This window comes from Ramularia collo-cygni (genome assembly GCF_900074925.1).
Source record: "Ramularia collo-cygni strain URUG2 genome assembly, contig: RCC_scaffold02, whole genome shotgun sequence".
In the NCBI taxonomy this organism is placed as follows: domain Eukaryota; kingdom Fungi; phylum Ascomycota; class Dothideomycetes; order Mycosphaerellales; family Mycosphaerellaceae; genus Ramularia; species Ramularia collo-cygni.
Genome location: NW_019716256.1, coordinates 1,383,028 through 1,405,306, shown reverse-complemented (window position 1 = coordinate 1,405,306; position 22,279 = coordinate 1,383,028). Strand labels below are relative to the sequence as shown.

The following is a 22,279-nucleotide window of genomic DNA, read 5'->3' as shown; positions in this document are numbered from 1 at the left end:
ATGGAGCTTGCTCGACGTTCGTGCCTGATCTAGTTGTTTCCAACGCTTGCGCGGAAGGTGCTAGCAGAAAATGTGTGAGGGTTCTGCAAGAGACGAGTAACGCGCTTGCCGATAATGAGCATGAAGGAAAGAGAAACGGGCGGCGAGAGATTGAGAGAGATTCGCTGGCCAGCTAGATTAGCGTATGTGGAGAAGGGCCCTCGCATTCGGCGCCAAGACCCCGAGAGTCATCGTTTCTACCATGAACTCTGTACTCAAGTCAAAACTCATGTCGTCAAACTGACCGCTGCGTTACTGTGATTTGGTACGACGTTTTCTTGGGTTCCCGAACTTCAGATTGTGGTCGTTGTTCGCGTGTTTCCCGCTAGTTACGCTAGCGATTCTAACGCGAGTCTCATTGGATCGATTGTGAAAAGTCGCCGGGGGCGGATATGGCTCCGTGCGTACCCACCTCTCTGGTCGTCTCATCCCTCTTGCAGCGGTGTGCGACAATTCTCCAGACACCGCCTTTCAGGTCCTTGCCTTTGGTCGTGTGCCCACGACAGCTGATGAGCTCGGCATAAATCACTCGGGACGATCTTTACGGGAGCCTGAGCTTCAATTTGGCAGATCAATCTGAACCTACTCCTACGTAGTGTGGACCCTGCCCATCATCTCGGAGAGCGAAGCACGGGCAATCTAAAGGCGAACAGCATCCCAGTCTCGCAACCATCTTGACCACGACTCGTGGGAAGAACGCATCATACAGATGATGCAAAAAGCTTGATTCGAGACAGAGCCAACGTGTGGATGCAAGCATAGTATCTAAGAGCCACGACTGTTGCTTGTTGGATTCCCAAAATGGACGACAATCTGTGAGACCATCTTGAACGATTGGAGTAGAAAAAAACGCAAAGTGAGTTTGCGAATGTTATTGTAGAGACTACGCAAATGTGAAAGGCATTAATTTTATACGACTTGGCTAAACATCCGCCTTCCTCTTGGCCTTGCCTTTACAGAAATGTGATAAATTGTACAAAGGAGAAACAAGTCAACTTACTATACTTCCTTATGCATGTTGTCAAGAACAATGAAAATCTCAGAAGCCATTTTCTGGAAATTATCACGGAGATTCGCAGGACACGCAGTGAACTTATCAGGATGCCACCTCAGGCGCTCACGTTTGACGTTGAGATTCGGCACCATGCCAAAGCTGGTCCGAATGGTGTGTTCACACGCGGCGAAAGGTCGGGTTGAGCTTGCGGCATCGCAGTCGAGACTGCCACAGCTCAAGGCCGGAGGTATCGGGAACTGTTTGATTTTCGAGTAGTCTTTAAAACATTGGTTAGCATACTTCCACCAGCTGTCCACAGTTTGCTGAGAGGGAAGCTTGGGAGTTTGGGGAGCCCTGTTTCGGRACTGAGGAGGGGCAGAGCGTCCAGAACGACTCTCAGAGTACTCTTCTCTGCGGCCGTTCTCAGGGCGAGGGGTTGAGCGGCTGGAACGGTGGCCTGACCTATCGTCCCCGGCGGACTCTCGATGGCTTTTCTCAGGCCATTCGTTGTACTCGCGATGTGATCTTCGAGGAGTGTGATCTTCGGTAGTGAATTGGGGATCAGGCGCATGATGACCATATTGACGGGACTCGGAATGCGTATGGTGACCTCTAGGAGGATGTTGACGGTGATCCCCGTGTGGTTCGTGATCACGATGGTGTTCGGATCGAGGGATGTGCTCTTCTGTAGTAAAGAAATAATGCTCATCACGTTCAAAAGGTGCAAACCCAGGGTGATAGTAGTGTTGGCTGCGATCAGGAGTAGGAGGACTATACCCTGGATGATAGCCGCGGCTGCTAGGCATGAAGGCTTCCTCAGAATAGCGGCCAGAAGACTCCGAACGTCCACGATGCCGGTGGGGAACATGTTCTTCGGTAATGTAGTCCTCCTCGTAGTCATCGAAGCGACTGCGTTGTTCGTGCCTGTGCCTGTGCCGGTGCCGGTGCCTGGCGTGCTCGTACTCGTATGTGGGGCTATCACTAGACTCCGGGCTAGATTCTCGTTGCTCTCCATGTACAGGTCCATAGTGGTAAGTGGTTCGCGTGGTATAGGTATGTCTTGATCTCGGGTGGCGTCTTACAGGCTCTTCGTCTTCGTAAGGAGCTCGGCTTCCATTGGGCTTCTGTGCATCCTCRGCTTCGCAAATACGATCAAGTAGATCGAGGTGTTTCTGTGACAGCTTGGCAGCCGCATCCAGTGCGCGGCGGACATCTGTTCGGCTGGCGATCAGGCGATCTTGCAAGGTGTCATACTTGCGACGCAGCGCATCGTACTCCCGACCTCGACGCATTCCTGCGAGTCTCTCTTCGTAGTCTTCTAGTTTGGCTGAAAGATGTGAACTTATGTCGCGCGCTTCCTCCAAAGCATCTTTTGCTTTATGCGCGGCTCGCTCTGCCGCATTGGCGCGCATTTGGAGATGCTCCATACTGAGGGTGTTATCGGGTATAAGGCGAATTAAGAATGTGCTTAGCTTGTTTGTTGAGATGCAAGGTTGATACCAGATCAACAAAGTTTTGGTTGAGATGTAGGAAAACGTATGTACTCGAGAAATTTGGAAAGGGTGAACCCGATATATTAACCAACCTTGAGAGCTTTGTTGCCGTCGAACAAGAAAAGGAGTGGGCGAAGACGTAACAAAGGCGATTGTTGTGCGTCCATTGATAAGACACAAAGCATCAAGTTGATTTGACCTTTGAGATGATGAGAGGACGATATCGACGCCGGATGAGTGGTCATTGCCCCTTCCTCAGTCTCGGTACGTCATTTTGTTTGACACTCCAATTTGCATGAGTGATTCGGATTGGCGATTCCCAGTATGAGGGGATAGTGTCGAACCAACGAAGACCGTGGCGAGCCTCCTGACAGTCAGTCGTCTTCTGGCTTGCAAAAGCTCAAGGTAAAAGCGGGAGAACGTGATCAACATGATACGTCGTCCTGCGACCTTTTATCAACAGGATACGCGTGTTTTCAACGTGTAGACCTCGAACATGATGAGAGATGCCAGCATTCTCGGGAGCCGGTCCGGTCCTGGTCCTGGCGTTCATCGCACAACGCCGAGCCAATTTCGAAGACCTTGAGCTGCCACAACGTCCGAGTCCCACAGCGCTTCATGTTCGTGCAATAGCAGCATCCGGAAGCAGGCCGTTGAGGAGGTTCGTGATCCCATAAGTCAGCTTTCAGCTTCAAGGTTGGTTGTACGGTCCGGAATCCCAACGAAACGCATTCTTCGGCATGTGGCATGCATTTAATCCGCGACTCCTTTGATCAAAGCTGCTCGAGAGATTACAGCATTTTACCACGCTGGCATGCCTGTTATGACTCGCGGAGATAGTTGGCAACCATTCCAAGTGCTTTTGGCCGGAGCGGTTCTCTTGTGCCCATCAAAGCGACCTCGAGCGGAGAGATGAGAGAGCCAGTGTTGAGGGGATGTATCCACTTGTGGTTCCATGCTGTATGAACTGGAGTCATTGATTCTGCGAGGAGATGACCTCGCAGGTAAAGAATCTCCAATGAAATGAAATGGCCTAGAGAACCCACTTCACGCGGACCCGCTTTTACGTCATCATCTTCAGCGACATGGAGCACAGAAGTGCAAGAACGAGGCGAGAGCTCACAACCACTTCCAATATAACACTATCATTCCTCATCTGTGCTTTTCATCCACACAGGCCTCCACAAGTTGACCAATTGAAGTTGGATCACACACCATGAACACTATCAAGAACATTGCCGCCAAGGTGACTGGCAAATCTGATGGAGAACTCGCCCTGCCTAAAGGCTCTACCATTCTAGTCACAGGCGCTTCCGGTTTCATCGGCAGCCATGTTGTTCAAGAAGCACTCAATGCCGGCTACAAGGTTGTAGGCACTGCTCGATCAAACGACAAGGCCGAGAACACCAAAAAGATCTTCAACAACAACCCAAATTACTCCACTACCATAGTTGAAGACTTCCAGCACGAGGGCGCGTTTGACGAGGCGGTTCAGGGTGTTGACTCGGTCATTCACGTGGCAAGTGATACGACCTTCGATCCAGATCCAAACAAAGTTGTCAAGCCGACTGTCGCTGGCGTGCTCAGTATCCTGAGATCTGCTGCCAAGAGCCCATCTGTCAAGCGCTTTGTGCTGACTTCCTCCTCCACGGCTGCTCTCTTGCCTCATCCAGGGAAGGAAATCACCGTGGGAAAGGACGACTGGAACCAGGAAGCACTCGACTTGGCCTGGGCTCCGCCGCCATATGAGGCGGACCGTGCCTTCGCAGTGTATGCTGCATCAAAGACCGAGGGTGAGAAAGCGCTCTGGAAGTTTGTCAAGGAAGAGAAACCGAAGTTCGTCGTCAACACCGTGCTACCAAACTACAATATGGGCAAAATCCTTCCTGGCGGCAGTGCAGGTGCTACTGGCAGCGGAATTCCATCACTATTCAAAGGAAAAGAGTCGTGGGCCGTTCCACAGTATATGATCGATGTCATCGATGATGCACGTCTTCATGTTATTGCCGGTGCTCTCGACCCGTCCATCAAGAACGAGCGCATTTTCGCATTCAATGTGCCGTTCAACTGGACGGACATTATCGAGATCCTCAAGGAGCTTTACCCAAACTCCACATCCATTCCGAAGGCGCCGGAAAATGAGCCTCGCGATTTGAGCAAGGTTCCCAATGAACTTGGTGCCAAGCTGCTAAAAGAGTGGTAAGATAATGAACGACCACAGGCATGAGGTGTAGCACGGAGTTGTCTCGCGAGCTACGCTAGGCCTTTGTTCAAACTTCTCAAACATCGCTGACCCTTTCGCTTTTCGCTTTATAGGTACGGCCAAGATGGATACAAGCCACTCAAGCAGAGTGTCAAGGAGAACATGGAGGGACAGATTTGAGTGGAATGGTGATGAGCTCCATTGATGCAAGGAGAGAACGGGTCAGTACGAMGATTCGGAGTCGTCCAAAGAGCTATGCGATTTGCGTTAGTTCCTAATAGTTCTCTTGTTATGTCTCGTTGTCTCGGAAAGGGGAGGAGATGAAGGGGTGATTCTTCGATACGAGGACTTCAATTGAGTATAAGAATGACTTTGAATGCCTGTGAACGCCTTTGAATCTCCTGAGCAACGACACAGGCGAGAGCTTGGTTTGATCTTGGTTTTCCACGAGTTTTGGATCGTTGTTCGGGATATCTTTGCCAGAAGTCATCCATGCTATTTTGATGTGAAAAGCGCGCTCTGGCTGCCTCTCGTTAACCAGCAACCACCTTGACGAGGAAAATATGTGATGTGTCATGCGAGCTTGACATCCCCATGTCCGTGAAAGGGTGTCGATATTGTCGGTAGTAGCTACTACCCAAACCCTAACCCTATGAAATTTCTTTCAACACCAATTTTTAATCAAGCCGAAAGAAAGTAATGTTGCTCAAACGACCTTATTCTGTGTGCAAGTGACCATTGAGCGTCTGTTCGTAGCATACATTCTCTTTCATGCAACCTATCCACCTTCTCAAAGTTCACCAAACGCCAGAAACATACTCGCCCATCTCCTTTGAAACGGAGAGAACAATCCCTTTCCAATGAGATGATTCTCTTATGCCGCAGTGGTCTGAAGGGTGCCAGCCAAGAACTCAACAGCCTCATCGACGTCTCGGGTGTAACCCCTACATTGAGTTAGCCACCACTCATAGGGTTGAGGGGTTGTGCAACTTACAGATGACCGGCAGTCACAAGCAATGCTCCGAAACACACTCCGTCTTGGGTGAGTCAGTAAGAGAACTAGAACGATGAGATCCATGATTGTTTCATACCGGTTCGTGCGCAAAAGACCTTTGTCTGAGCTGGAGGGTAATCTGGAATGGTCCCGTCGTTCTGCTGGTTCTTTGTGTAGCCATACAAGACGGCCCCTTTGACCTATATTGTGCGAGACGTTCGAGTTAGTAATTGCTTGCGAGACGGGTAAGGCCTGGCTAAAAGGTACCCGTATCTTCAATGGCTTACCTTAGCTTGGAGGGTGCTATCAAGAGAGCTGAGAACACCGGCTATGAGAGCTGCACCTTGACTGGAGGGGAAATGGGGTCAGTTAAGGGAGTATGTGTACGGACTTTAGTAGCCTTACCTGTAACCGGCAACAACGATCTGAGTATCGGGGCATTGAGTGCTGGCAAGTTGAACCTAGGAAGAAGCAAAAGGCAATCAGTAATGTCCCAGATACCGCGGAGAGTGAATAGACTTGGCATGTGTTCGCCAAACGAAGGCATGCTCCTCGTTCTTAGATTCTTACCATCTTAGTGCCCTCCGCAAGTCCAGCTCGCGATGTGCCAATAGTCGAGATATTGTCAACGACAGAAGCCGTATAACTAAAGCGCATCAAGATGGTTAGTTGGAGAATCTTACGCTCTGATGCGTTATGGAATGACGAACCCGTTGCCTATACGTCGAGGATCAGCCCATCAGCAAAATCACACAGCATCTGACCACATGTCTTACCGATTCCCTGGCATGCGACCTTGTCGTCTCCGAGACTGCGAGCGGTAGGATTAGCCACCGACTGAGCATGATCGAGAGGAAGTTCAGTCTGCGTACGTCTCCTTCAACCCTTCACAAGTGGGCGGTCCCACAGTCAGGCCCATATTGCCACCCTCGCCCGAGCCTCGAGCCATCAGGAAGGTGACGTCGCGACAATCACCGTCAATCAAGTCGTTCTCTCGAATACCGGCACGCTTCTCGACTGGTGAGGCCATGGCGTAGAAGCCGAAGCCCATAGTCAAAAGGCTGGAGAAATGCATCTTTTCGAATGAGTGTAGAAGTGAGTGTGTAGCTGAGGGAATGCAAAAAGAGATGAGTTTAGTGCTTTGCCATCTTCTCTCCATGAACATTGTGTGTACTTATAAGGACGCATGAAGCATCCCACTCGCATGCTGTGGCTTGCATAAGAGCTGACACCATCTCAAGCGGGCAATTGCGCTTCGCATGTTGAGAGTGCGCACGCGTGGGCAACAAAGAGGCGTGCATCCACGCGTGGCAGCTCACAGCCGTGGAGATGCTTTCCAGACGACGCAGTAGTATGCCAGAGTGATCACCCAAGCTACTTTCGGTTACTGCATTCACAGCTTGCACTTCCGGAGTGCTAGGGACCTAGTCTTTAGAGTGGTCATTCACCGGGTCATTGGTGCTTGTGGAGATGATTTATAAAAGTCGCGGCTCACATCGCCGCATCCGGGACAGCTGATCTGATAGTTGTCAAAATGAAACATGTGCAAAGTCCGAAATGGCTGTGTGCAATCTGCGAGCGGCTCGTCTCTTGAGTGATTTGACGTAGGTGAAAGGAGATGAGCGGTGCGTCGAAGAATTCCGTCAGTTTCATCCATCTATTTGTGGGCTRAATCGCAGATCGATGCTGTAGACCATCGTGAAGGCGGTAATTGTGAATCTGGAGCTCCGTCGAGGCTCCTCGAGCTGAAATTCCGGATGAAGATGCCAAGGAACAGTCATGCTACCTTGACATTGTCTGGTGTGCCGCTCCTGTGGAGAATGAAGTTGAGGATGGATCAAGAACCTGGGAGTTGTGTGGAGTTGGTGCGAGATTAGAGGACGCGGAAAGATCCGGTTTTCARGCCAGATCCTTGGATGCACACGGCAGAGCTGTCGGCAGAACTATTATCCGTCGCGTCCAGTATGGTAGGAGTGAGTACCTGCTAGCTAATCAAGGTTTCCACCATCTTCCCTCCGCGGCCCTTGGCCTCGTCGTCGCGGAGAGGGCTCTCCCTCGCCCACCCAGACACAGGCACCCGACGACAGTCCCCTTGCTGCCTTCATGGAAAGACGGGCATGATACCGGCCATGCGTCACATGTGATGGCAAGCATCCCACGAAACAGCGATGTTTCCACCGTCCTCTGTCGACTGGCGCTACACTCCGTGACTTGTTTAAATGAAAAGGACTTCGACTTCACGAGTCCCAACGGATTAGAGGTATGAGCGCCCGCCCGCGGAGTAGTGTGGTCACTGGTGTGTCCACGCAAGAGACCCGATCCTGTGCTGAAACATGTGTCTTGCGCTTTCCCAGGTCGCGGCTTGCGTTGCTGAGGACTACCGATGCAAGGTGGAAGGGATGGAGCCTGCGACGTGGAAGCAGATGACCATGGCATGGCGACACATGTACGGAAATCCGGCTATGAGTGGTCCGGATTGTTACTTTGAAGTGGAGAATATGAGTGCTTTGGTTGATGAGAGGAAAGGTACTACTCTTGTGTACTTCAATATGCGATGGATGCAGGGAGTCCCAATCACGGATTGGGTGGTGGAACATACGTGGAAGAGAAGGACGGATAAAAAGTGGGTGCTTGTGACCTCTCACTCGGTTCAAGGCAGCAATGTGAAGCAGGGTTATGGATTCTGAGGCCGGCGGACAGACACGACTCTTCTGAATACTCGACCATGGTGAAGGCACTGTAGACAACTGGCGGCTAGAATTTTGATCTTCGAGGCTCTGTTAATCCTACACAAGAGCTCAATCTTGTCCCTCCATCCCACCATAACGGCTCTAAGCCCGCTGCCTTCCCCAGAGTTATGCTTTCTGGCGTTACAACGCCCTGCCAAACTGGTCTCAAAGGCTTTTATTGGCCGAAACACATTTCAGCAATCGCCCACAACACCAAGCCACTGATTGATTACATTACACAGAAGTCTCGAACAAAGCACAGGTTCCAGCCAGACTCGTCGAGCAAGGATTCAAACAATTGCAGGACGGGGCTCAGCCGCCTAACCAGCGGACAGCACCAGGCTGTCCCAATCCAGACTTCTTCATCTCGCAGTCATGATGGGGTCAGAGAGGAGATTTCAGCGCTTGAGATCTCCCGCACTGGCAGGGGTCCAGAAGGAAGTGGAACGCTCGTGCTTGGTGTATTTGACCAGGGTGTATTTCGAGATGAGTTCCTCATCCGTCATGTATGTGAGGTCGAGGTAGAAACGCTTGCTCAAGTGTGTCGGCAGTCTATATGCCTGTCCACCAATGTCGACAGTGGTGACTTTGACGGGTGTGGACTCGGCGAAAGGTGAGTTGGCTGCGGAACATTCGCATGGCGATTCGAGGTCGCTGCAAGATCCAGAATTGCTGGCCTCGTCGGCGTTGTATGAACGGCTGTATTCGAACATGGTGATCTTTTCCGGGCGGAGTGGTGGTACTTTGCTCTGGCGATGAACAAGTCGGCGATGGATGGAGGGTGAAGTTTGGTGGTAGACAACTCCCGGTTGATTTGAACGGTGGGCACTTGCTGCTGAWCAACAGAGTATCGCAAGTGCAGTGCAGAGAATTTTAAACGAGTGACTTGCAGAGTGCTGCGTGGGATGATGAGACGGTGTGTAGAAAGGCGGTACGATTTCCTTATGTATCCAACGTTACCGAAAGCGTTCACAGTTTGAAAGGAATCTGAGTCGCCGTGTTCCTTTTCCAGGCGTCTCACCAATGCAACTTAAAGAGAGATCTCCGATGCGAGATTCCCGCTGATTCGCGCAGCTCGACGCGACAACCGCAAACAGGCGGTATGGGAGAGGGCGGTCAGCGGGCCAGAGGGGGCGTGGCGTATGGTTATGCTAGGTAGACCTGACCTATATTTGAACGTCATATAGGCGAGATCCAGGAACCGGATCTCGCTGCGTTGGACGACTCGTGGACGCGCTTGCCATAAAAGGAGCTGCCCTGACGATCAGCAAATTAGCCGCGTGAGTAGAGCAGCAGTCGGTTGTCGTTATGAATCTAAGATGTGGAACGTTTCTTGAGCACTCCCACCGTTGGCACCGGGTTGCAGTGACTCGGCTGACTGGACGACACGTTATCAACATCAAATGCCGGCGTTGTCGTTCTATAGTTGTAGCGGTAAAACATGCACAATTTGCTCCTATGCGGAGCTTCATGCCGGTCCCTTAAGATCGACAAACCCCCATTCAGGTGGCGGCCGGAGTCCGCGGTAACCGCATGGCAGATGTACCACATACTGTAGTCGCGCTGGTTCCCCACAGAAGGCTGCATTCGAATGGCAAGGACCGGGTATGATTGTATAGCTGCACAACATGGAGCCGGAGTTGCTTCGCTGGACACCGCTCGGATAGGCATTTTGAGCTCTCAACTGTCGTCTGACCGCAAGGGCAACATGATCAGAGGCGCTGCTCCAGAACCCGCGCTTGGCTCGGGAAGTTTGCGAATCGGCCGTTTGAGCTGCATCAACAATTGTGCTTTTGCACTCAGTTTCCCATGTGACTTTTCCCACGGACAATCGGGTATCAGTCACTGCTTGGCGGCGTCGTTTCGTTGGCCCAACAGGCCGGACTTATCGATAGTAAGAACTCGGCATAACTGGTGCTGTATTAAGATCTGGGGTAGCATGCTTCTAGACGCACCGCTAGCGATTTTGAGATTGATGTGGCGCGCGTACACCTGCCGGCACACGATCGACTTCGACGGACGCGTGATGCTTCCCAAAGATGACACCGAATGGAGCAACACAAAGCTCGACGTCCTTCGCTGAAGACGCTGTATAGCAGCTGTTCCGGCCATTAGCCGTCAACTTCTGACTGGGCATTGGCGCATTGAAAAACGCCCGCAAGCAGTCGCCTTGATGCTAGTGAGTCGTAAATAGAGGAACAGAATGTCAGCAGAAGTCTTGGCCGACTCGTCATGCTTTGATCATGGTGTGTGGCCTGAAGAGCGGTGTGATTGTCACTGATATAGCGACCATTCGCTACATCCGAGATATCCGCAGATTGAAAAGCTTCGTACTATTTGGGAATGCGTGTCCTTCCAGACTGCATAAAGCGTTGCGTCCGACCGAGCATGTGATCTTTAAAACGGCCGTTAACAGGGTCTGTGACAATCACATGAGGTGCATGCTGTCGCGGTGCATGCTTGGCAGACAGTTTCCGCGCATTCCACAGATGGTTTCATCGCTGGAGTTTCATCTCTTCTGACTTTTCCGGATGGCGAAGACATGTGAAACCCTCATATTGTATTTTGGTGGCGAAGGGTTGTGGTCTTGGTCAGCGTGAAACTAATCCGCTCTTTGCTTCACAATTCCACTAAGGCACACGGTCTTGCGGCGCCCGCAGAGCCTGTCCGTAATCGCCTGCATTGGGTGTTCTCACAATGGTATGAGTGTGAAATTTCGCTGGTTCAGTGTTTGTAAGAAAGACCCCGGAGTGATGATCGAACTCGAAAATGATGACGGGACTCTGCACCCTATAGTAGAATGGGTCGTTGTCGCCATAGCCGCCGATCCAGCTGAAATAAGTCTCGGCAAAGTGCTCTTTGATCTGCTCTTTACGTCTCTGCCTTGTCTGGTGGGGATGGTACAACAGGAACTCCTCTGCAACATCGAGGATGAGCTGTTGTTGGTCCGGCGTCATTGAAGATACCTTGATGCCTTCGTACGGTACTATGCGATTGTCACGAAATGCGCCACATAAATGCCGCTGGTCGTCCTGGTTCCAGCGGYCGATCTTCAGGTCTCCAGTTTGCAACATATCTGGATCCCGCATGAACTTATAGATCTGCGCCGACCGCTGAGATTGTGCAGGCAAACTTTGCATCAGCTTCAAACCGAGATTCCCCTCGCGGTGCAGTATGGCTGTGCCGGCCCATTCACCAGCATCGATGAGATTCGGCTCCGCACCGGTAAAGGTGGGGGAGATGACAATCTGAGAGCCTTGCAAGAAGACGCTGAGACACAGATGGTGGCCATATAGAGACCAACCCCAAGCTTTGTCCACGGAAGGCTCTCCAAACAGGAGGAAGTTGTATGAAAACTGATTCATGATGCGCGGGACGCCGCAGACCTCTGGTCCAGATCAGTAGCTGAAAGAGTTGTATCGCTTTCGTCTCATCTTGACAAACCTCCAAGGAAATGGTTCACTCGCATGGCAGCGATTGCTTTTTCGTACCCTTCAGGAGAGAATGTTGCTTGGAGAACGCCCAAGATTGACTCTACGAGATCCGGTGACAATTCCTCCAAGCGAAGTCCAAAGGGTCGAAGCAGAAACTCTGGATTGGACCAGCATCTCCATTCGCGGGCATTGACAGCATACTGGACTTTGGACTTTTGTTCTGGCGTGAGCTTGTTGAGGACTGTCATGGCTGCGTCCCGAATCTCCGCAGTGGGAACCCCAAGGTCTTCGTTGAAGAAGAGGTTATCTCTGATACTTCCTGATTCGACTCAGTCGCTGAACATTGTACTAGACTAGGGCTGCATCCTACCGTCGGTGGAGATGCCCTTGTAAGGCTCATCCAGGAGTGCTTTCCATGCTTCGGTCAAGTTGTACAGCCACGGAGGGATGTGGCTGTTCTGGAAGGCCTCGACGTACTCGTAGGGACTTTGCCTCGACGATGTGGTAAATCTTGGTGTGGTAAGATCAGGTAGGTGTTGGCGAAAAGCAGACGCCAAATCTTGCTTCGCAGAGTCGGTCATTCTGGCAGAAATGAAGTTATCGTGGTCCAAGGAAAGATGAAGTGGGCTGTCTGCGCGTACATGTAGCCAGAAGACACTGTTAAAAGCCTTTCTGTACCTCAAGGCGGCGATGATGTTGAGGTGAGGTTCAATTTGCCGCGCTGTCTGCCGGGGCGGGGCGGCGTTGGAATTGTGGAGCCCAATTCTCCCGCAGACGGACCAACAACAAACTCGATCTTGCTTCTCCTACTACAATCCAGTAATAAGTTAGTCAGATCTTTTGTCCATTGCTCTGGAGCCCAGTAACACTAATCTGCACTCGCGATTGTTCAGTAAATCAACAACAACCCATACTTTTTTGGACCCAAAGCACTCTGGTAACCATGAGTACATCCAATGTGCCCGCAGGACCGTACAAACTTGTCACGGTCAACACTGCCCCAGAGAGAGCATATCGCCTAGTGGGAAGGCTGATCGAGGCGTTGAAAGATTCCTACACAATCATCCACGCAGCCAACTGCGAAAGTGAGTGAGCATGGGGCTACCTTATTCCAAAGCAATCCCTGTGAAGATCTGACCCAACGATAGCAATCGAGACTGTGGCCTCAACTGTACAGGAAATAGAGCCCGACATCTTGGTACATCCCACCAGAGCTCGAAAGCTGTTAAGGTAGTCGCTGACCGACGCGAGTATAGTTCTGCGCGAGCATGTGGACATCGGAACAAGCTGTTGAGATTCAGACTATTGCAAAGTCAATCAAGCCTGGTATCCTCACGTATGCTATTCCGCATGGGCTTCAGGTGCAGAATGGACCGGACGCAATCGTTGAACATCTCACATCCACTGTACCAGGTCTTTTGAAAGAACATTTTCAGACGAGTTGAATCTCAGAGCTATATGCTTAGTTGAGGGCATCAGAAATGTTGCTAGTCTGTGAAATCCTGGGTGTTTGCTTGTCCTATAGACTTGGTATAGAGAAGCTAGTACAACTACGGATACGGTGGTCGAGAGTTCGGTGTTGTGTGATGATGATTTGGACGTCTCATTGTGGCCTTCGAGAAAGTGCGCACTACTATTGCCCGCCTTCTGAGGCTTTGTGTATAGTGTGAGTAAAGGAGTGTATACATTCGACCTATGAACAGCTCAATGAGTGTGTAGTGTGATAGTACAAAAAAACCAGCATCTTCAGCGATCGCCATCGTAGCACAACCTCCATTCGACATCCCATCTGTAACCGCAAAGAAAAGCGAAGTTGCGCCGCGAGTTTCCATCAGCGAAGGGCCAAAAGAATAGTCTGCATCATCTAACCAGCACTCTAGTACTGTCGAGCACCATAAGAAGGGGCCTGATACGATGGAGTACCATAAGCTGGGGCAGAAGTTTGTTGCGGAGACTTTGATGTGGAAGATGGCTTGTTCGAGATACCTTTTGGACTCTCATAGCTTGGCGGCGAACCGGAGCAGTGAGAAGAGCTACCGCCGGGACAGCCATCTTTTGGTGGCATTGTTGGAGAACTCTCCTTGGGTGGCTGGGGGTACGATGGAGGCCCGCTACAGGGAGGGGAACCACCTCCAGGGCACTTTTCCTTAGGCGGCGACGTTGGCGAACTCTCCTTAGGTGGCTGAGGGTACGATGGAGGTCCACTGCAGGGAGGGGAACCACCTCCAGGGCAMTTTCCTTTTGGTGGCATTGTTGGAGAACTCTCTTTGGGTGGCTGAGGGTATGATGGAGGGCCACTGCAGTGAGGCGATCCACCTCCCGGGCACTTATCCTTAGGCGGCGACATTGGCGAACTCTCCTTTGGCGGCTTAGGGTATGACGGTGAGCCATGACAAGGAGGCGATCCGCCTCCCGGGCACTTGCTAGAAGATGGCTTTGTTGGTGAAGTCTCTGTTGGAGCTTTCGTAGAGACTGAGGAGGTAGTAGTAGTCGTGGTAGATGGCCCTCCGACGTAGCCAGTGGGAGAATACTTTGGTGGAGGAGTATACCCCTGGGAAGTGTGGCTTGGAGGCGAGTAGCCAGGTGGAGAGTTGTTGGGTGGCTGGTTCCCCTTGCAGTAAGGAAGGGCTGGTAAGCCGAGCTTTGCGTTGAGCTAAGAGGTCATGAGTATCGGTCTGTGTTGCAGGAAAGATGGGATGATTTACTGCACACTTGGCCTTCAAAGCGCTATCCATGATTGGGAAGAAGGTGCGCTTTTCGATGCCGTCGATATCGGCTGTAGGTAAGCTATTGGCCAGGAGGCCGGTGGCTAGGATGAGTGCGGCAGAGTACTTCATGTTGAGCGAATGTATGGTACCGAGGATGGAAGTATGGCTCGGAGCGAGAAAGGAGAGTCGTCTGTTAGATGCAGTCGATAACTTACAGCGAACAAGCCCGCTCTTATACCCCTARAAGCTCYCCATTTCCCTTCCCTCGTGCATGCGCAACTCGATCCTCTGTGTCAGTCTCGCTGCCATGATGATGTTGCTATGTCGTATTGCATACGGTCTGGCTCGATTGTGGCCACGGCTCGAGTAATGAGCATACACCCAAAGATCACGATGTAACTACGGGCTGAAGCCATGAGGGCCTCCCGCAGTTCCAATGTGATTATTTTTGGTCGGTATGCAAAGTCATGTCCAAATCGTGCCGTGGTTGACGAGGTCTAAGCGATGGCTCGCTACATAAATCATGTGTCGAATACCTAGCGAAGGARGTTTGAGGAGATAGTCCGATCCTGTAGGCAACATTGGATTCCTGTTTACACTTTGGGTAACCACCTTGATTGATTCTGTCAAGGCCTGTCGGAAGTATGGCGATAGTTCTGCCACGCGCAAAAGCGTTTTCTGTCAGAGTACCCAAGCACGTGAGTCGGAATGGTGCCATGTTATTGGACGCAAAGACACTGAGCTGTAAGCGAGTATGCCGAATTTGTCTCCAGAGTTGCGGGCCAGGCACAGAAAAGCGCGTGCTTGGCGTTTCAAGTGAAGGAGTTTGGTCAGGGGATCCGCCGCCCTGACTAGTGCACGTGGAAAACCAGTACCGCATTCTCCATATACGTATGCAGCTTGTGCTGGTCCACCTCGGCGCTTGTTTTTTAAAGGCCCATGGTGTACGCGAATCATCGAGCAAATCTGTACATGCATTGAGTGGCACGTTTGAAACGAACTGTAGGTGGGGACCTCGCCTGCAACACGCGCTCATCAGTCATGATCTTCAATGTCCTTTTTACATCTGCTCTAGAAACTGAACAGCCCACTCCGCTTCTTCCCAAATGGATAAACTATCAAAGCGCTCAAAAATAGACCAATCGTGATTCCGACAGCAATCTGGACCATGCTGCCTGCAACATTAAAAGCGACATAGTTTGGAGATGTCCCCATGTCTACACCCAGCTGGGCGTAGTCCGTCCCGTTCTTTGAGTACTGTGCGTTGTTGAGCTCATTCGCCACCTGTCGGGTCAGTATCAGCCATCGTATTCATGCGAGAAATAAGTCATGTACTGACCTGTAACCCGCTCAACAGACCTCCGTTGCTCGCTAGACCTCCCGGGACCTGTGTAAAGATTGCCGGGACCAGTATCGCGGCGGCAACACCATGATGAGCTCGGGAGTAGAGATTTGCGAGAGCTCCAACTGCAAGCCCGCCCAGCGTACTAGAGACCTGTGGGCTTGTGGGAAAGCGTTTACTGCTGTAAAAATTTACAATGTAGCCAGCGAAAGCGATGATGATCATGACGGGCATCTGTTTCCATTTTGCTTGGTAGAGCATGGTAATACCTGGCGAGTATTCGTCAGCACATTTTGTAAACTTCTCTAGTCCTCGAGACCTGTGAGTTAATGTGTCTGGGCACAAGCTGCGGCTGCTCACGCTGAGAATTCGACTCACATAGAACGAAGGGAGGAACAAAGAAAAGACCGAGATTGCTATCCGGCGGATTCCTGCACGACAATTCCGATGTGGCACTTGAGTCAACAAGACCCCAGAGCGCTGCTCCGATCGTGATGCCGAATCCTAGGAGAAGAGAGTAAATGACGCCATACACGATTCGTATGGAGCCCGGGATAATGGCTCGGGCTTGCAGTTCGGTGGAAGAGGATACTGTGACCAGGTCAGCAAAGACAGAAGGAATCGGTAGACGACGAGCAGCACTCACAGAACATGAAGCCGGGCAGCAGCATCACAATGCCACCTTGCGCAAGAGCCGAAAAGCAGAAGAGATCACCGCCCCGAATGCTTCCAAATGCTCTTGCTAGAAAGGTTATAAGAACGGTAGCGGTGACTTCAAGAACGTTGCCGTACAATTGCGACATTGGTGCCACAATCAGCTGCAAGAWTCCAACGAGACACCCAAAAAGGAAGCAAATTGGCAGGTCGATGAACCTTGCGTGGAAAGAGAATGGCGCTGCGGTCACGCTCGTCATGCCGAACACCAGCACACGAAGCCAAGGATGGAACTTGTCTTTCTTCGCCATGAGTTCGTCGAGGTTTTCGGTCGCTTCTTCGACGCTCATCACGTCATGAATGACTTCTTTGTACATGCGATGGACGTCCTTGAGCTTGCCGAGATCGATTCCCTGCGCCAAACGGACAAGCTTGACTTCTGTTGTATGAGAATTCGAATCATCGAAAGCGATAATCATGCAACCTGGAAGATATAGGAATTCGGCCTCGATCTCCAATGTTCGCGAAATCATCGTCAGGTACTCCTCCAGCCGATGGGTGGGAGCTCCGTAGAGCATCAAAGCACGGCATACTTGGATAATGAAAGCATGGCGAGCTACTATTCCGGCAATGTGATCTCGTTGCCGGATCTCTTCTTGAGCCCAAAGTGCGCTGAGACGGTTTGATAGACTACTTCCTCGGATGTGCTGCTGAGGACGCGGCCTTCTGCCATCGGTCGATGATGGCTGCCCTGGCTTCGCAAGCTTCGTGGAAGCCTCGATGAGCATGGCAAGCGTGTCTTGCGATTGATTTTGTTCGTACCACTTCCGCCTGTCGGGCGTTGAGCCGCCGGAGATGGGCTTGGGAGTGGAGGATGATGATGGTCGATTATTGCCAAAGCTGTAGGAGTCGCCATCCTTGTGCAATTTCAGCAGTTGCGACAGCACCCCTCCGCGATACGATTTAGGAGCTGGCACATCGTACGATCCATCATAGTAAATGTTATATTCGGTCTTGCGCTTATGCTCCTCGTTGGTCTCGTTTGCTGTAAGCTGTTCATCGGCGGCGTCGAGATGTTGGGCTGACGATACAGCGTACGTTCCTTCTTTAGAGAAGTCATCCCTGCTGTCGTATTTGTTGTCAGAGTCGCGTGCAAGCTTCTGCATCGCTATCTCGCCCGCATGGTTGAGTAAATGGCGTTCGCTGGCCCCAGAGGATGCCGGGGATATCGTTTCGAACGATGCGCGTGAGCTTATAGGCGATTCTCCCCAAACCTTCCTTGCCATCGCATCGCCTCGATGCTGGGCTGCGGATGCGGCATCTTGCGTGGGAGAGGGAGCTGCATCGAAATTGGTTGAAATCGTAGGACTCGTTTCTCTAGAACTTGCCCGGAGGATGGGATGTGGTCGGCGGGGAGCTTTCTGCTGATCGTGTGTAACGACCGCAGGAGGAAATGCAGGAGGAGGTGCGGCGTTGGCGTTGGAGTTGAAGCGTACACGAGCCCTTCGAGCACTTTCCGACAACGAAGGACTCTTCATCTCGGCGATGTCCGGATCGTCGTCGGGCTCGCCAGAACTTGAATTCGAGGGCAGTTCCATGGGATATTTGATGGGGACGCAGATGACGGTGGAGAGCAAAGAGAGTAAATGTCAGGACTTACAGGGTATGTCGGGCGTCAGAGTCATATAGTTTCGAAATTTCGAGCGTTGACTCCGGGATAACAATGGATGTGCTGCGTCAAGTGTATGGGGATGCCATGCCTCCATAGGGTATGTAGAAGAAAAATCGTAGATCGTATTCTCTCGGATTTCGGTCGGTACCTGGATTCTGTCAACGATTGAGGCTTAGTGCTGGATAGAAATGTGGCGACGGGTTATGTAATTGCCACTTCCACTTCCGGTTCATGAAGCTTTTCGCAAGCACGAGCCCGTTGATGCTGCAGACGACACGCGTTTTGCCGACTCTGACATACACCGTGAAGTCTGTGTTTGGGAGTCACGGCCCCATCACAGATGCGATGTGAAGCTTTGCGGTTTGGGCAACTCTGATGACGCCGAACATGTCGCAGCGGGAAGGAACCTTGAAGTGTAAAATAAAGGGAAGGCACGAATGATCGGAGCAGGGTACTGTGTGAAACTGCCGACTTGGCGATCCCCCAGACCTTAGTCAGATCTCTCTAGCGTCGGACCCCCGAACTTCACTCACCGCCTGCCAGCAATAGGCAAACAAGCTACCTCACAGTTTCGACACATCAAGATCACGCTTCACGAAGCCAAGATACAAGGCGACGAATGGCCGACGAAGCTGCCGGAGAGGCCAAGCCTTGGGATGCGGCGCAGTATGAAGTAGCACTTGGTCATCTAGCACGACTGCAAGAACAGGTACGAGCAGCAACATCCTCTTCGCGATTTCTCGATACAAAGCCCTGACTATCCTCAGATTGATGGCCTGCGAGCCACTATCCCATCCATAGTATCTCCTCTGGCAAGCACTGCTAGTGATAAGGCGACGCTGTTTGCAGCTACCAAAGAYGCCGCGCTGCAGTCTACTTCTCGTCTTCACACATTTCGAGACGATTGGAACTCACAGGAGATCCAGAATCTCTTCAAAGAGGGAAAAGAGAGCCTGCAAAAAGACACAGACTTGAGCAAAGCCGGTGACGTCCCAAAATGGGGCTGGGGTGAGGTGAAAGATGAGCAAACATGAGTCGTTCGTGTTTCAAAATCTTAGAGAGAATGGGGACTACGGCGATCCCAAAGCATCGCCATTAGATGATGCCACTATGGCGCAATAGCTGGGTCACTGTGTCGTGGACCTTGCTCAACATCTTGAACAGCATGGTGTCCTTGACCAAAGGCGAGTCTTTAACACTGCTGTCTGCGCTCCCGGCCGAGAGCTCATGACTTGTCATCAACACCACAAGGGCCGTCCTCCCGGCCACAGGCCAGCACGAGGGTGCACGGTCGAATGCCAAGTTCCGTCCCATTCCCTGTGACAAGTCGGCATCGAATACTTCTTTCTCTCATTCTGTGGCCTGTACACGCACGGAGTCAGCAAGGACCAGATCATAAGCCAACATGTCACACTCACCAATGAGCGTCACTCCAGAAGTCCCTCCGGTTGGACCCCCTCAGTTCTTCATACGCCCTAGTCCGGAAGTTATACACCTCCCCTCTCTCTCTCCTCGCCCAAGGCATACTCTTGAAGTTCCGCTTCGGATACCAATCCATATCCTCACCAGCCTCCCGATTGACATGTTTCGGCCAATGCAATCCTGACTTATCCCACCCAGACCACCTCTCCCGGCCTGGTATCTCACGATGCAACGTCCGAGCATCTCCATTCGCAACAACGAAAACGTCTGGTCCCTCTCCACTCATTACGTCTTTCAGTCTCCCGAGTGTACCACGACGAGCACCATCGATAGGACGAACAAAGTACTTCTTGGATTTGAAGGATGAYGGAAGGCGCAGATCTCCTTGATACCAGCCTTTGTGGCCACGACGTTGGGTGATGAAGGGTTCCTCGCGGGGTGCGTGGCGGCGGGGACCGTATTCAGGGAGGAAGGGAAAGCCGTTGTATGCGGCTTGTTGGTAGTTCTCGGTGTAAGGCTCGTTGTGGTACCAGTTCGCCATGGTTGAGAGTGGCGATGATTGAGGAAGGGAGTAGATGAGATGGCTGGTATTGGCATGTATCGAAGAGCGGATTTCGCGCAAATATGGAGTACAATGGGCGTGCAAACTGTGACGAAGACATGCTTTTTTTAAAGTCAACTGCAAACAATCATTCACATCTCGACGCAATCGCTAGACAAGTGTTTTTCTTTTTCGAGATGCTATCATTCGCAAGAGCAATCTTTGTCCAGGCAGGGGGCTGGCGGGTTGTCCATCTCGGCAAACAAGCGAGTATGCGTGATGTTTGTGGAAAAACGCAACTTTTCAGCGCAAACCAGAATTTCTCGAAAACTCATAGTCACGGTCGCGAATTCTGCCATTCAACCTCGATATATCTCACCGATAGACGCTGCTTCGCGGTGCTATATACTGGCTATTATGCTTTGAATCACACTACTGTATAATACTTCGGGGAGCGACTTGTTTTCTCTTTTTTTTTTCTCTCCTTTTTTTCTTTTTATAGTTCCATCGAACGAGATGCGCACAAGTATACGCACTGCAGAACTCGTTTCAAATCTGCGTCACTCCAGATCTTCTCTGCAGTTTATTAACCCGCTGGAATCCTCCAACTTTCCGTGTATCTGGGTGTTCTTCTTATCTCTCAGACTTCATCCGCCATGATGAAGTCCTAAACACTCTCATGTGAAATCGCTGTTGCATAGGTATAGCCTAGCCCCATCGGCTCACTTGTGCGTGATGAACTCCAACATTCCTTTGGCCTTGGTCGCCGCAAAGTTGATAACTTTGGTGCCAATCCTCACCGCCAAATTTCCATCTTCATCTGGCAGTACTTCGCTCTCGAAGGCCGAGCCCTCGTGCAGTTCCTTGTCTCCCCGCGACCCCGTAGGTGGAGGAATCTCGAGTTGGACTACGCTATCTGTTGGAGATACGGGTCTCGATGGCACCTCTGGAGTGAGTTTGAACCTGGCGAAGGGCGTTGCCATGATCTGCTCCTCTGTTGAAGTCCTGAGTCGCCAGTAGAGATTGTCGAATTTGGCATTTTCTACGGGATCAGATTTTGGATGTTTCTTGATATCGAGCGATGCCAAAACCTTGTCAATGCCAATGGATTCCCCGGGTGGGACCAGACGGGGAGCTCCTAGAATACTCTCGACTCCCATTTTGATGTACAAGAGCGCTTCTTCGAACCTTGGGGGCCATGGTCCAGGATTTCTCCACTGATAATCGGGAGTGCTCCACTCGAGGGTTTGATTCCACCAGTGGTCATGTATGAAGCGMACCAGTTGATGTGGTAGTCCGTTAAGGAGCGGGGGGAGGAGTTTCTGCATATCCACATGCTCTCTGGAAACCAGTTCTGACATTAGCTCGAACCGGCGGACATGCTCCTCGAGGTCATCATTTTGCGAGCGACTCTGCTTGCAGAGGACCTCTATATATCTGCAAGCTATTATTGAGCGTGAAGGCTGAGGGGTAGATATGGATGCCGCCATTCCCAAAATGTAWCAGACAAAAAAATGTAAAGGAATGAAGGGAAACACGAGGCCGATGGAGAAACAGAAGTATTTATTGACTGGCGGGTCGGCTGACGAATAATAGACCTTCCGTGGCAGCCCGTTGGTTGGAATGATTAGTAGCCAGATGTCCACGACACTTAAAGAAGCCACGCAATCACTCTCGATAAGGAACGGAATGACGACAAACTTAGCATCGCGCCGCAGGTTATCGATGTAGAGTGACCAAGTGACCGCGTCGTCTGCGCCGGGGAATAGCGCCCCCTCTTGGACCAAACGGATTCGGCGGAGTAGGAGCGTAGTGAGATAGATGCCAATGCCTATATTTCTGACAGAAACGTTGCGAATACTTCCGAGTACATATGCGCACTGCTGGTTTTTCTGAACTCCTAAACTACTGTCATCCGCTTCATTGCTGATGAACTCAGACGGTCTTTCGCGTGGAAGTCGACACGAGTACTCGTAATAGAGATAAAAGACTCAATCGCACCATAATCCCTTACCTGGTCTGAGCGGGTGAAGCCCAAGATGCCTGTAATCTGT

The 22,279-nt window shown here is 51.3% G+C and overlaps 12 protein-coding genes; 4 read left to right on the top strand and 8 right to left on the bottom strand.

Annotated features, from left to right (window-relative positions):
- Nucleotides 1–1,038: 1,038 nt before the first annotated feature.
- Nucleotides 1,039–2,460, bottom strand: RCC_02104 (uncharacterized protein; the record flags this gene model as incomplete). The annotated part of the gene is made up of 1 exon (XM_023767387.1): nucleotides 1,039–2,460. The coding sequence occupies one exon, from the start codon at nucleotides 2,458–2,460 to the stop codon at nucleotides 1,039–1,041; it is 1,422 nt and encodes a 473-aa protein (XP_023623155.1).
- Nucleotides 2,461–3,742: 1,282 nt separating this feature from the next.
- Nucleotides 3,743–4,909, top strand: RCC_02103 (related to dihydroflavonol-4-reductase; the record flags this gene model as incomplete). XM_023767386.1 has 2 exons in its annotated part: nucleotides 3,743–4,725; nucleotides 4,843–4,909. The coding sequence occupies 2 exons, from the start codon at nucleotides 3,743–3,745 to the stop codon at nucleotides 4,907–4,909; spliced, it is 1,050 nt and encodes a 349-aa protein (XP_023623154.1).
- A 694-nt stretch (nucleotides 4,910–5,603) lies between these two features.
- RCC_02102 (related to Probable cutinase 3) lies at nucleotides 5,604–6,798 on the bottom strand (the record flags this gene model as incomplete). XM_023767385.1 has 9 exons in its annotated part: nucleotides 5,604–5,673; nucleotides 5,724–5,766; nucleotides 5,821–5,923; nucleotides 6,011–6,071; nucleotides 6,129–6,184; nucleotides 6,294–6,369; nucleotides 6,434–6,440; nucleotides 6,500–6,534; nucleotides 6,596–6,798. The coding sequence occupies 9 exons, from the start codon at nucleotides 6,796–6,798 to the stop codon at nucleotides 5,604–5,606; spliced, it is 654 nt and encodes a 217-aa protein (XP_023623153.1).
- Nucleotides 6,799–7,866: 1,068 nt separating this feature from the next.
- On the top strand, nucleotides 7,867–8,410 carry RCC_02101 (uncharacterized protein; the record flags this gene model as incomplete). XM_023767384.1 has 2 exons in its annotated part: nucleotides 7,867–7,983; nucleotides 8,078–8,410. 2 exons carry the CDS (start codon nucleotides 7,867–7,869, stop codon nucleotides 8,408–8,410), a joined length of 450 nt encoding a protein of 149 aa, XP_023623152.1.
- A 440-nt stretch (nucleotides 8,411–8,850) lies between these two features.
- On the bottom strand, nucleotides 8,851–9,165 carry RCC_02100 (uncharacterized protein; the record flags this gene model as incomplete). Its single annotated transcript, XM_023767383.1, has 1 exon — nucleotides 8,851–9,165. The coding sequence occupies one exon, from the start codon at nucleotides 9,163–9,165 to the stop codon at nucleotides 8,851–8,853; it is 315 nt and encodes a 104-aa protein (XP_023623151.1).
- Nucleotides 9,166–11,082: 1,917 nt separating this feature from the next.
- On the bottom strand, nucleotides 11,083–12,467 carry RCC_02099 (uncharacterized protein; the record flags this gene model as incomplete). XM_023767382.1 has 3 exons in its annotated part: nucleotides 11,083–11,840; nucleotides 11,897–12,205; nucleotides 12,257–12,467. The coding sequence occupies 3 exons, from the start codon at nucleotides 12,465–12,467 to the stop codon at nucleotides 11,083–11,085; spliced, it is 1,278 nt and encodes a 425-aa protein (XP_023623150.1).
- A 362-nt stretch (nucleotides 12,468–12,829) lies between these two features.
- RCC_02098 (uncharacterized protein) lies at nucleotides 12,830–13,331 on the top strand (the record flags this gene model as incomplete). XM_023767381.1 has 3 exons in its annotated part: nucleotides 12,830–12,971; nucleotides 13,035–13,084; nucleotides 13,143–13,331. 3 exons carry the CDS (start codon nucleotides 12,830–12,832, stop codon nucleotides 13,329–13,331), a joined length of 381 nt encoding a protein of 126 aa, XP_023623149.1.
- Nucleotides 13,332–14,309: 978 nt separating this feature from the next.
- RCC_02097 (uncharacterized protein) lies at nucleotides 14,310–14,723 on the bottom strand (the record flags this gene model as incomplete). XM_023767380.1 has 3 exons in its annotated part: nucleotides 14,310–14,358; nucleotides 14,436–14,539; nucleotides 14,592–14,723. The coding sequence occupies 3 exons, from the start codon at nucleotides 14,721–14,723 to the stop codon at nucleotides 14,310–14,312; spliced, it is 285 nt and encodes a 94-aa protein (XP_023623148.1).
- A 942-nt stretch (nucleotides 14,724–15,665) lies between these two features.
- Nucleotides 15,666–18,188, bottom strand: RCC_02096 (related to PRM10 Pheromone-regulated protein; the record flags this gene model as incomplete). XM_023767379.1 has 4 exons in its annotated part: nucleotides 15,666–15,878; nucleotides 15,934–16,205; nucleotides 16,315–16,527; nucleotides 16,583–18,188. 4 exons carry the CDS (start codon nucleotides 18,186–18,188, stop codon nucleotides 15,666–15,668), a joined length of 2,304 nt encoding a protein of 767 aa, XP_023623147.1.
- Nucleotides 18,189–18,881: 693 nt separating this feature from the next.
- RCC_02095 (uncharacterized protein) lies at nucleotides 18,882–19,296 on the top strand (the record flags this gene model as incomplete). XM_023767378.1 has 2 exons in its annotated part: nucleotides 18,882–18,971; nucleotides 19,030–19,296. 2 exons carry the CDS (start codon nucleotides 18,882–18,884, stop codon nucleotides 19,294–19,296), a joined length of 357 nt encoding a protein of 118 aa, XP_023623146.1.
- A 61-nt stretch (nucleotides 19,297–19,357) lies between these two features.
- Nucleotides 19,358–20,225, bottom strand: RCC_02094 (uncharacterized protein; the record flags this gene model as incomplete). XM_023767377.1 has 2 exons in its annotated part: nucleotides 19,358–19,493; nucleotides 19,681–20,225. The coding sequence occupies 2 exons, from the start codon at nucleotides 20,223–20,225 to the stop codon at nucleotides 19,358–19,360; spliced, it is 681 nt and encodes a 226-aa protein (XP_023623145.1).
- Nucleotides 20,226–20,947: 722 nt separating this feature from the next.
- Nucleotides 20,948–21,385, bottom strand: RCC_02093 (uncharacterized protein; the record flags this gene model as incomplete). The annotated part of the gene is made up of 1 exon (XM_023767376.1): nucleotides 20,948–21,385. The coding sequence occupies one exon, from the start codon at nucleotides 21,383–21,385 to the stop codon at nucleotides 20,948–20,950; it is 438 nt and encodes a 145-aa protein (XP_023623144.1).
- Nucleotides 21,386–22,279: the final 894 nt, after the last annotated feature.